The sequence below is a fragment of the Trematomus bernacchii genome, unplaced genomic scaffold, assembly GCF_902827165.1.
Source record: "Trematomus bernacchii unplaced genomic scaffold, fTreBer1.1, whole genome shotgun sequence".
NCBI lineage: Eukaryota > Metazoa > Chordata > Actinopteri > Perciformes > Nototheniidae > Trematomus > Trematomus bernacchii.
Window position 1 is genome coordinate 3,761,231 of NW_022987477.1, and position 12,329 is coordinate 3,773,559.

Sequence of the window (12,329 nt, forward strand, 5' to 3'; positions counted from 1 at the left end):
CTCTGGGCTTTATATTCCATACTTCCTCACCACTGGAGAGCAGCTGCATGTTGTTGTGGCGAGACGCTGGCTTAACTCTCAGCGGCTGCAGCTGGGTGCTTCAGCTGCTGTGTAATCCCCCTCCTCTGAAGGTACAGTGGAGGAACTCATATCCCTCCTATCTCAGAATGACGGCATATTGCAAACATCTCCTTGTAGTTTTCTCTACAGTCTTAATGCATGTTGTATATCGTCCTGTTTGATGCCACGGAGCTTATCTTCTGACCGTCCCTGTTATTGCTTGTACTCACGGCTGCATTCCACGACCCTTTGGATTATTTTGAGCTTTAAATAAGCAGGTAATATCCAGGTTTACGGGAACATCCTGAAACCATTATTGAGTCCACACTGAGTTCAGGCCACACAGCGCTCGCTCATTTTCTGTGAGTAGAAAAGGAAGTGAAACTCCTTCGTTGTGTTACAGTTATTTTAATTGGCACTTCACAAGATTTAAATTTGGATCAAGCTGATACTTTCAACATTGTTTTAGCTGTGAGATGTGTGCACAACTGTCTGTCCACAGCACATCTGGCATTCTGCTGGCCCCATCAAACACATTTTCTTTGTGCGAATCTTTGACTATTGCTCTACGATCTCGTGTGGGTGCAATGATTTACTCTTTTCAGAAACATATTTAATTGACTGCTGACTTCTTAAAACTCTTCAGCGTCCATAGGGGATCTAAGTGAGAGCTGATTGGTTTTCTTATGACAGCTTGTTGGAATCCCACTGTGTCTTTGGCGGAGCTAACAGCTAACAGCACTGACCATTTCTTTTCAGATTTATGAATTTCTTATTCATGCATGCTTACACACTGAAGAAATAATAAAAAAAAAAAATGTTTCATGATTTGAATTAAATATGGGATGAAAAATGATATCAAACGTTCATGTAAAACTCTCACACGACTATTGCAGTATAATGCAAGTCTCATTTATCCATTCATAAACTAACTTCTTCCCAAACACTTTCATTCTCACTAAAACCTAATCTCAGTAGGCTGATAGTAACAGGATGGACTCATTGGAGGTTTTAATAATTTGTCAACAAGCGGCTGTATATTGTGTTTCCAGCCTGTGAATACAGATTTAGGAACAGAGAGAACAACTAAAACTAAAAGCTAATACAGAAATAGTACAGACACTAATAGATCATGAGCTGAACATAGAGCACTATGACAGAAAACAGTAGAACATAAAGATGAATGTTAACACACACACACACACACACACACACACACACACACACACACACACACACACACACACACACACACACACACACACACAGACTGATCCTCTCCAGAGCCCTCAGGTGTGGGATTCCCGCTCTTTGTCTCTCACTGAAGCTTCTTTTTGTTTCCTGTTGGAGAGACAGAGGTTTTCCATCTGGAGAACATTCAGCTCAGACCAGACGTCACCTCTGGCACTCACACACAGATACACACACTTCACACACTGCGGAAACAGCGGATTGTCCTCTTTGATCACAGAATACATTTCAATCAACAAGCGTTCGCACATGTAGACTCAAACAATGGAGACATGAGAGGATGTATTGGAATTTTAACCTTTTAAAAAAGAGATTAAAATGTGTCCAGGAAGTTTGAAGCTGATATTAAACCCCACATTTCTTGTATGTGAAAACCTACTTGAGAGTAAATCAAATTCCGATTCTGATGTGTTTCTATACTGTAAAAAAAAGTACATACTATATATCCTGTGCATTTTCCCCCAAACTGTTGTCACAATGCTGGGGAAACACCTTTGTTTAAATATGATTTATGCGATAAAGCATTAAGGCTTTCTGTCAGAGAAACCTATCTATATGGATTATTGCCTTGATTGAATTATTTTTGTATTTAGTGATATAGGAGTTACAAGACAAGTGCATACAAGTACAGTGTCACATATATACAGATGACAGTAAGGTGCATTTACAAGTAAAGACAAAAAACTAATTACAAAAAATATACATGGAGACAAAAAAAGAAAACTAAAACAGTGTGTGTGCGTTTGAGGGATTAGACAAAAATTAATTGATACTTTTAATTAATAACCCTCATTCCGATATCAACCATCACCCCTTTCTGCTTCTTTAAGGTCATGCTACTATTTACATGCCCCCCCCCCCTCTAGGATACATGACTATTATATTGTTACTCAAATCAATTGCCTTGATTTAAAACAGTAGACGGCACACTACTAGGAGCAGAACACTAAGTCAGTCTCCTCTCGCGGCCAGGAAGCTGCTCAGCCTTCAGTTGAGCATCGCTTTAATTCTGTGGTGTCAGAGAGGAAGACAGAAAGATGGAGGGAGGCGTGTTTTGGACATAGAAGGAAATGTGGCTGCAGCGACCCGAGCCGGCAGGTCATCATCCGCCTCAGGCCTGAGAATCACAGGCAGGAATGAGACTGTGATGCCAGGCTGCCACTGTCTGTGTATCCTCGTGTGTGTGTGTGTGTGTGTGTGTGTGTGTGTGTGTGTGTGTGTGTGTGTGTGTGTGTGTGTGTGTGTGTGTGTGTGTGTGTGTGTGTGTGTGTGTGTGTGTGTGTGTGTGTGTGTGTGTGTGTGTGTGTGTGTGTGTGTGTGTGTGTGTGTGTGTGTGTGTGTGTGTGTGCGCGTGCGTGCGTGCGGGCGTGCGTGCGTGCACTCAGAGTGGACAGGGAGTGGTGGAAAAATAACTGAAATCCATTACTTCTCTAAAACTGGGAATGCCACAATGGAATTTCCTTTTATCTTAGATTAGATTGATTTATTAATCCCAAATTGTAAAATTCTTCTGTTAAAGCAGCATGGTTACAAGGCATTGCATATTAAAATAAATACAATTTGCAATATATTCTCTAGCATACACATATTTATTCATATTATTTACAAAAGTGTAATTTACGTTCTATAGTGTATGTAAATGTATTCTATCTACAGTGTCCATACGCTCTCTATGCTACTGTTAATACCCATAAATACTGTTCATACTGTTTGTATATACTTTAGCCTTTTTATATCTGTGTATATGCTTGACTCAGTACTTGTGTAATCTTGTGTAATAATATATACATATTAACATAGAAAGATGAATATCCATGGAGTATCTATAAATTACACAATATAAAATATACAGAATACGTTGGACTACACTGTAATGGACCATCTTACTACAGTACCAAAACAAAGAATACTATACACATGCAGTAGTGCGAGATGTGTTATTGAAAGGGGAAAAAAGTTTAAATGATTTTGGTTGTTTAACACGAGACTTCTATAAATAAATTGCATGTACTTGTATGACTTATCTTAACCTTATCTTAACCCTATCTTTGACATGAATGCTTTGTATGTAGTGATGATTATTTATTGGAGGGATGGGTTAATATCTCAGGTTCTAAACATGTGTCTGGGTCTTAAAGACGTGGATGAAATAAAAAATAATGTTACATGTTTCAGAATGAGTGTTTCAATTAGTGGGTTTAATAGTATGTTAGTGTGTGTGTGTGTGTGTGTGTTTGTGTTAAAGTGCACAATCTCATGCATGTCCAAATGTATACACTGAGAGAGTGTGTGAATGTCCGGTGTATTGCCAGATGGTGTCAGGCATGGGGAATGTTGTTTATACATGATGAGAGAGCGATGAACGGCAGGCACCGACACACACACACACACACACACACACACACACACACACACACACACACAGAGACAGACACACACCAGGCAGTAATTCAAGGCTCTAAAGTCTAGATCCATCTCTGTGTCTGCGTGTTTTAGAGCCGTTTTGAAATGGACCTATCCCGATGCTGTTTTTATTGTGAAAGAGCCGCTCCCTGCTGTAAAAAGACACATGAGACCCCAGAAGCTCAATGAGTGATGTTGATGATGACTTGTACATCTTCCAGTTGTATCACTGTGTGGGAAACAGGCCTGGAAATGACTGAACTGAGGAGATGTGTTTGTCTTTTTGGCAGTAATCAGATTTCATTTTGAAAGGGAATTAACCTGAACTCATCTAAAGATCATTACTTAATCAAACATGCTAAGAAAGACACTCTGCCGTGGATCTATTATTCCTGAGAGGCATGAGAAAACATCCATAATCACAGAGAATACTTGCTTCTTATTGGCCGCAGGTTGACGGGGAGCCCTCATCATCAGATCTATAAACGCACAATGCTCCTGATGTTTTTGTCACCAGGCAACAGCTATGTTTACTTGTTGGAGGTGTAAACAATAATTATTCAGGCAGCTATTTCTACTGTATGTGGATGAACGAATAGATGATAGAGAGCAGCGCCCTCCAGTGGCTGTAATTGTCCTTAACCACAACCAGGTTACATTAACTATTGATGTAGTTGTGCTTAAACTACTTAATTGTAATAGTTGTTGACTTGTACATTTGTCTAAATCAATGTGTGTGTGTGTGTGTGTGTGTGTGTGTGTGTGTGTGTGTGTGTGTGTGTGAGTGTGTGTGTGTGTGTGTGTGTGTGTGTGTGGTGTGTGTGTGTGTGTGTGTGTGTGTGTGTGTGTGTGTGTGTGTGTGTGTGTGTGTGTGTGTGTGTGTGTGTGTGTGTGTGTGTGTGTGTGTGTGTGTGTGTGTGTGTGTGTGTGTGTGTGTGTGCAGCTGATCTTCTACAGAGTGGTGAGGATCCTCTCCACTCTGGGCCACAGCCTGTCCCTCATCACTCTGCTCACCAGCTCCATCATCATCTGCTTGTTCAGGTAACACACACGCACACACACACACACACACACACACACACACACACTCACACACCTCTAATGATGCACAATGCAAACAGACAGACCCACATTTCCAACCATAAAACTTGTTGAATATGAATAAAACAACAAAGGTGTCTTCTGCGTACGCTGTATACTTTTATTTTAAGAATATTCCGTACATTTTTTTTTTGCCTAAACAAAATCATCCTGCATGCTTTCAGTTCCATTGATTTGTTATAATTCCATATACATGTATAGCTGAAAAACAAAAGGTTGTCAAACATGTCTGATACATCAGATATCCAAAATGTAGTATAGAACAGCCAATCAACTTTAATTCATTAATGTATGCTTAGTTTTCTTATATTTTACATTTCAATCTCCAATGATGGTTGACAGTTTAAAGTTCAATATTTGTGTGAGACAGCAAATACTGTGCACAGACCCTAGTATTTTTCTGACTGTCAAAAGTAAGACACACTTTTAACTAAATATTATATAAAGGTTTCAAAAATATAAACAGTGTTAAACGCACATGTGTCCTCCTCACACACACAGAGCTCTCAGGGTGATAACAGTTTGTAGAGTCTGATGAACGCTGGATCAACTCCAGCTGTTCCCTCAGCTGCTGTCAACGCGTTCAGATAGCACATCCCTCACCGGATTCACACCACGACACCCACTGTAAACACACTTCTCCTCATGCCTGTGTGTGTGTGTGTGTGTGTGTGTGTGTGTGTGTGTGTGTGTGTGTGTGTGTGTGTGTGTGTGTGTGTGTGTGTGTGTGTGTGTGTGTGTGTGTGTGTGTGTGTGTGTGGTGTGTGTGTGTGTGTGTGTGTGTGTGTGTGTGTGTGTGTGTGTGTGTGTGTGTGTGTGTGTGTGTGTGTGTGTGTGTGTGTGTGTATGCATACAGGAGGCTCCACTGCACGAGGAACTTCATCCATCTGAACTTGTTTTTGTCCTTCATGCTGCGAGCCGTTGCCGTGCTCATTAAAGACGAGCTGCTCTTCTCAGACGACCAAAACACAGACTGCAGCACGCAGCCCTCGCTGGTGACCTCACACACACATTCACATCATTATATTCAGTGTTATTGTTGTCTTTTATTGTAATAAAGTGTGTTGTTGTTGTTGTTGTTGTTGTAGGTGGGCTGTAAGGCCAGCCTTGTCTTCTTCAACTACTTCATCATGGCCAACTTCTTCTGGCTGCTGGTGGAGGGTCTGTACCTGCACACGCTGCTGCTCGTCATCCACCGCTACTCCACCCGCCTCTCCACCTACATGCTCATCGGCTGGGGTACGCTGCTTCACAACAGGAGCTATGGGACATGTTTTTAGTTTCCATATGTGTGTTGGTGTTGGGAAAATATGTTTAAAATCTTATAATGATTTCATTGTTCCTTACTATACTACAGGATATATAATGAAGAGTGTTCTAGTCTTTCTATTATTTTAATATGGACTGTTAATATCAAAGTTACTATTTAAAAAAAAATGGTAATTGACGGTTAGGATGACCTGAAACTCACTTACTCAGATCTAAGTGTGGATATAGTTTGAGATTAATGCACTTATAAATAACACATACAATGCTTCCATTTTAATTATTTTATAAACCAAAACTCAGTTGGATTTGACAGGTGTCATAATCACCAAGAACAAATCTACACATAATGGTTTTAACTCAATCACAACCTTCCCAGACATATGCTTTTTCTTGACTAAGATGAGAAGATCGATGTCTGTATTGTAAATGTAAAGTGATACTCAGCAGCTGGTTAGTTTAGCTTAGTATAAAAACGGCAAACAGTGGGAGAAAGCTAGCCCAGCTCCGTCTGATTGTTAAAAAATCTGCACACCAACATCTCTTATTCAAATAAACATGTTACATATTCTTTGTTAAATCCATGCAAAGGTGTAAAAGTATCAGTAGATCAGCAGATTGATGTATTTGATGAAAAGGTCGGGTGGTAGACATTCTCCTGGCTCCTCTGTGTTGGCTCAGGTCTGTTCTGCTGCCATGCTACTCCTCCCTCCATCATCCATCACCACTTTACCAACACTTCCTCCCTAATGCATCAACATTCAGCTCCAGATGTTTAATGTACGTGTGTGTCATGTTTCCTGCCTGGCACCTCGTGAGGTTGTGCAGACTGAGAGTCAAAACAGACTTTCTCTCCTCCCTCAGGAATCCCTTTTGTTTTCATGGTAGCGTGGATCATATGCAGGATAAACCTGGAGGACACGAGGTGAGTCTGTGGCGCCTGTCAGCCTCTGGTGGCCTCTATCAGCGCTGCACACAAGATTAAAGGAAACATTTAGAAAAACCTTATTAGATAAAATTACAAAGAATTTGGATAATGAAATACAGGTCATACAAAAACAAGATACATAGTGTTGTTGCTTAAGGAATGAATGCAGACTTCACATTTAGGATGAACTTTCTTTAAAAAGTAGATAAAGATTTGATGATTTGAGGCGGGTAACAATACTGATATTTGTTCTTGTTTTCAGTTGTTGGGAGATGAACGAGAACCCTATCCCCAACCGGCTGATAAACTGGCCCATCATGGCGTCTGTCATTGTGAGTTTTGCACCAACATCTTAATATAATGAGGTCATAACTTTAGTTTTTGTGGCTTGATTTATTTTTGTTTATTGCTACTCATTATCCATTAGTCCATTAAATCACTTATTTAGTATCCTGGTCTTTCTGGAGTTGGATAAAAAACGTTATTTACTAGAAGGTTTAGATTTGTCTCCCTTTCTTTCGTGTTTCTCTATAAGATCAACTTCATCCTGTTCATCAGCATCATCCGCATCCTGGTGCAGAAACTGCGCTGCACTGATGTCGGAGGAAATGAGCAATCACAATACAGGTATATTTATTTAAAGAGGGCTTTTAGGTAACATGGGGAACTATCTGGCAGCCTAACAAATGTTTTGTATTGAAAATAAACACAATATCCTACCATTTCTGATGGAGAGAAGGAACACAATTCTGTCCTTTCACCTAACGCTGCAAACAAATGTGTTGCCAATAGCACATTTAGCCCATACATAAATGTTATGTATTGAGTGTGTAACTATGTGTGTGTTTGTGTTCTGTAGACGTTTGGCCAAGTCCACCCTCCTGCTGATCCCTCTGTTTGGAGTGAACTACGTGGTGTTTGTCTACCTGGTGGAGCCCACTGACAAAAACATGAATCACATCAAGATCTTCTTTGACCTCGCCCTCGGATCCTTCCAGGTAACACGTAACGATTGACTATTAAAGGATTTAATTCAGAACTATAAGATGGTATATCTAAAGTAGAAACTGTATGGACGTCTAGAAATGTCCTTCCTGACATGAACGTTCATAATTGCTTGTTTTAGTCTACTATTAGTTATTGACTATAATTTAATTTGCTATTTGTTTGTGTCTTGATCGCCTTAAAACTCAAGCTCAAGTTTTTTACAGAACAAAAAACATTTAATGTTATGTAGTTGTCTTATCGCCTAATGAATGAAGTACATGTCATTTTTGTTCAAGTTAACTAACAAAACTATGCTAAGATAATGCTAATCAGTAACCGTGGTTTATGTGTGTGTTTCAGGGTTTAATTGTGGCTGTCTTATATTGTTTCCTCAACAGCGAGGTGAGCCTACACACACACACACACACACACACACACGCACACGCACACGCACACGCACACACATTAAACATTACATTCTCTGCTTCACAGAAACTAAATTCTACTTTGTGTATGTATATAAAGGTCCAGAGCGAGCTGAGGAGGACGTGGAGGAGTTTATCTCTCAAGCGCTACGTGGGGCGGGACTACAGACCACATGCTATGTCAATGAGCAGGAACGGCACCGAAAACTCTGCTCACTTCCCCAGAAACTCTCGAGCTCAGTCCATCCTGCAGACTGAGACCACGGTGCTCTGACCGGGAGAAAAAACTGTTTTTATATAAAGACATTCAGAATTGAAGATTACATTCAGAGTTAATCTGAATTCCACTCTCACTTAAGGACTCTTGTAGACATATCGTTCGCTGCTGCAGGGACCGAACCTGTTTCCTGCAGAAGTTTCTGAAGCGAAGGACTTCTGGTTTCACGGCGTGTGCCTCCTGATTCTCATTTTATTAATGTATAAAGCACATGAGACAGTGCATGCTGAAATACAGCAGAACACACACCTGCATCTTCCTTTCGTTTCATTTAACGTTAGAAAAAGGAGAGGATATCATCTGTTACAGTGAAGACAACTTTAGACTTTAATAATAAGTCTGGACTTCATGATTCACGGTGGTCATGATATATTTTATTTTTCATTATGAAAGAGTCTTCAAAACAAAGAACATTTAAACAACCCAAAAATAAATGAATGTATTAGAAAATATATATTGAAATATATTGTTTTATTGAATTAATAACCCAAAAAGTAAATGTGAAAATGTTTTGGCTTGTAACCTCTTAAAATTAGGCAGCATCTACTGGCGACCCTTAAAATCTTTTTTAAATGATCCAGTAGTTTTCAATTAAAAAAACGTGAATGTGTTAATGTTTATGTACAGGAGGACAAAGGAGTTTTATAAGCTTTTGCATAAATTGTAATTGTATATGTTTTATGTATAAATACTTTTATCATTGAAACTGAGTCATGTTTGTTTTTCCTTCATGCTCTCACATATAGTAGCATACAATGTGCATGTATGTTCTAAGATATATATTCATGATAAAATATATTTTTTGATGTTTTTGTCATTTTATTTGAGCAAAAATTACCAAACAGGTGCCACAACGTAAGTAAATAAATGTGTTTAATAGTTTAGCTATACATGGATTAAACAGCAATTCCACCTTCTCACTTGTTTTATTGATATTAAATATAAGAAGCATTTTGTCCTAGTCCACTACACATTTCTCACTGCGTTTGTTACTTTCCATATTCTGCTTCTATAGTTTCGCAAAACTATGTGTCTCCAAATTTGGTGATTTGGAGATCTGATAAACTGACAAATGATTTATGGGTTGATAAAATCTCCTAAAAAGCTAAATCAACAATATAAAAAGTCCTCTTGGCTCAACTGGAACATTCATCATCACAGAGCTCATGAAGAATTTCATTTTTGGAACAGCCTACTGTTGCTCAAAGGACATCAACGCTGAAAACATTGCATCATTTTGTGGAATATGATACATTGATGTTGATTAAACTTCCCAACAGTTTATACACAATTTAAAATTAGCTCGACTTTAATCTGCAGTAAAATGCAACCAAAGCTAAACATAAATACAGTTTATACACATCAGCAGATATCAGTAGATGTCAGCGGTAATGATTGTCGCGTGACCAAAGTCCCGCCTACAAGACACCTGATTGGCCAGCCCCAAACCAACCGCTGTCCTGTTAACAGTCATTACAACTTTGCGAAGACGTTTGTGGTAAGTAATTAACCAATACATCACAATTCATATAAGATAATATGAATGTTCCACTCTTATTAAATAGTGTTCATATTACCTTTAAAAAAATACTGTTGAATAACTTAAACAAAACTTTAGCTAGCGTTACATGTTTATACCGCTAAAAACAAGTTAGCTAGTCAGCTGGAAGCTAACGTTAGCATCAGCTAACATCTAGCTAAAACATTTTATTGCCATTTTTAAACTTGTGAGGTCGTATATCCAAAAAGTTGACCAATGTATATTGCATTTAATGTTGCATATTATTGGCATTTCACTAGTGAGAACTTGTGTTTGGTTTCCCTAAATTATTTGAAAAATATTTTAAATTAATTTAAATTAATGACATTTTAAACCCAGAGCTGTAGGTATTCAATCTTAAAATGTTAACTATTTTATATTTTTTCTGATGTTATTTAGTCATTTGTATAAGTAGTTTTAAGACAGGAAAAAAAACATTTGTATGATAATAAAAAAGATGCTGTTTTTAAGATGAAGCTGGTACACATTTATCAACTTTCTGTCATTATGGCTCAATAAATACACCAAACACTAACCACAGCTGCCACGAGTCGGTTCATATTTAATCTCTAGCTGTGTAAAACTCTTCAATCTTAGGTTCTTGCTTTTGCAGACAAAACGTCAGAAGTATGCCAGATAATATGTAGAAAAACACAGGATGCAGGATCAGATGTGGAACATTTATTTGTTAAAATATCTCATGGTTTCACAACAAGTTTTTAAATTAATAAATAGCTCAATACCTTTTCTCTGGACTATTACCATGAATTTGTATACAGTAACTTGTTAACATTGATAAATACATTTGGTAATAAATACATGAATACTTCTATGAGCACTGTTCAATTAAATTCAACTAATAAATAACTTCACTCTTAATGCATTTAACAGAACTAAATATTAAACATAATAATTATAACATCATCTTCAAGTGCTATTTGAAAGGGCTATTATCTTGAACTCCTTGATGAATTCACTCTTCGCTGGAGGGCTGGAGGTGGAGACGATGCTACTCGTTGCTCGACTCGTTTTCTGAAAGGGTTTCACCAGCAGGTATCTCCGATGTTAAGGAGAAGGAGAGAGAAGAGGGTGAAGAAGAGGGAAAAGAGGATGAGGAAGAGGGAAATGAGGAAGAGGGAAAAGAGGATGAGGAAGAGGGAAATGAGGAAGAGGGAAAAGAGGGTGAGGAAGAGGGAAAAGAGGGTGAGGAAGAGGGAAAAGAGGGTGAGGAAGAGGGAAAAGAGGATGAGGAGAGAGGAGTGGGGGATGAGGAGAGAGGAGTGGGGATGAAGAACGAGGAGGAGTGGAGGGTGCTGCAGTGGATGTAATGATGGACAGCAGGGAGACAGATGATGCTGGGGCCGTAGACAAAGCAGCCTCCCTAGCTGCTTTACTGTGAGAAAGATAAGAGAAAACATATGAGACAACAAGTTTGGGGTTGAAGGATTGAACAATGAGTGTAAAAGAACGGTAATAATGAACTTACTTGAATGCTTTGATCTTGAGAAGAACCCAGGGAGACTTCAGGTAGCTGCAGAAATAACCTTTCTCTGTCTGAAAGCTGCAAGAATGACAAACAAATTACATATTGGTGATTAGTAATTTTGTCTTAGAATGCAAGCTTTTTTTTTTAACACTTTCCGACTGTTTTCTTGTTTTAGAAATGATTAATTATTTGACTTTGAACAAACAGAAGTGCTCTTGGTACTTACATGATGGCTGTGACACATGGAGGGCTAGGCTTCTGGGTATAGTACCCGATGATTGGATCAGTTATCTGCTTTTTGCTGACTTTTTTACAGCAGGAATCCAGCTTTTCTGCTAAACATGAATGGACGAGTTAATAATAAATACAATAAAATGGTTCACAGGATGAAAAGTCATTTATAAAATCAGCATCTTAGTCTTACCTGCCGATCCATACTGAGCCATCACGACCAGGGCGATGGCGACCAGAATTCCCTTGAACATGCTTCCACAGTTTTCCATTTTCAAGAAGGGTAAAAGATATTAAATTAAATAGATAAATACTTAATAAAGTTTTAAATGTTGCTCTTTCTTCTCCAGAGGGCTTGGTGAACTGACAAATGT

General features: G+C 38.7%; 2 protein-coding genes across 2 annotated transcripts in view; one reads left to right on the forward strand and one right to left on the reverse strand.

The window, feature by feature from the left end:
- LOC117498541 (vasoactive intestinal polypeptide receptor 2-like) overlaps positions 1 to 9,398 on the forward strand; it is a 24,461-nt gene extending 15,063 nt beyond the window's left edge. The window contains exons 5-13 of the mRNA XM_034150704.1: positions 4,658 to 4,755; positions 5,672 to 5,810; positions 5,904 to 6,054; positions 6,946 to 7,006; positions 7,272 to 7,341; positions 7,545 to 7,636; positions 7,869 to 8,007; positions 8,357 to 8,398; positions 8,522 to 9,398. Coding sequence (XP_034006595.1) covers positions 4,658 to 4,755; positions 5,672 to 5,810; positions 5,904 to 6,054; positions 6,946 to 7,006; positions 7,272 to 7,341; positions 7,545 to 7,636; positions 7,869 to 8,007; positions 8,357 to 8,398; positions 8,522 to 8,695 — 966 coding nt within the window. The 3' untranslated portion in view covers positions 8,696 to 9,398. The remainder of the gene's footprint in view (positions 1 to 4,657; positions 4,756 to 5,671; positions 5,811 to 5,903; positions 6,055 to 6,945; positions 7,007 to 7,271; positions 7,342 to 7,544; positions 7,637 to 7,868; positions 8,008 to 8,356; positions 8,399 to 8,521) is intronic.
- A 1,506-nt stretch (positions 9,399 to 10,904) lies between these two features.
- On the reverse strand, positions 10,905 to 12,329 carry LOC117494698 (putative protein TPRXL). The gene is given in 5 exon segments (XM_034145642.1): positions 10,905 to 11,519; positions 11,522 to 11,631; positions 11,725 to 11,799; positions 11,951 to 12,059; positions 12,149 to 12,329. Coding segments are annotated over 5 exon segments (645 nt in total). The 5' UTR covers positions 12,228 to 12,329; the 3' UTR covers positions 10,905 to 11,247.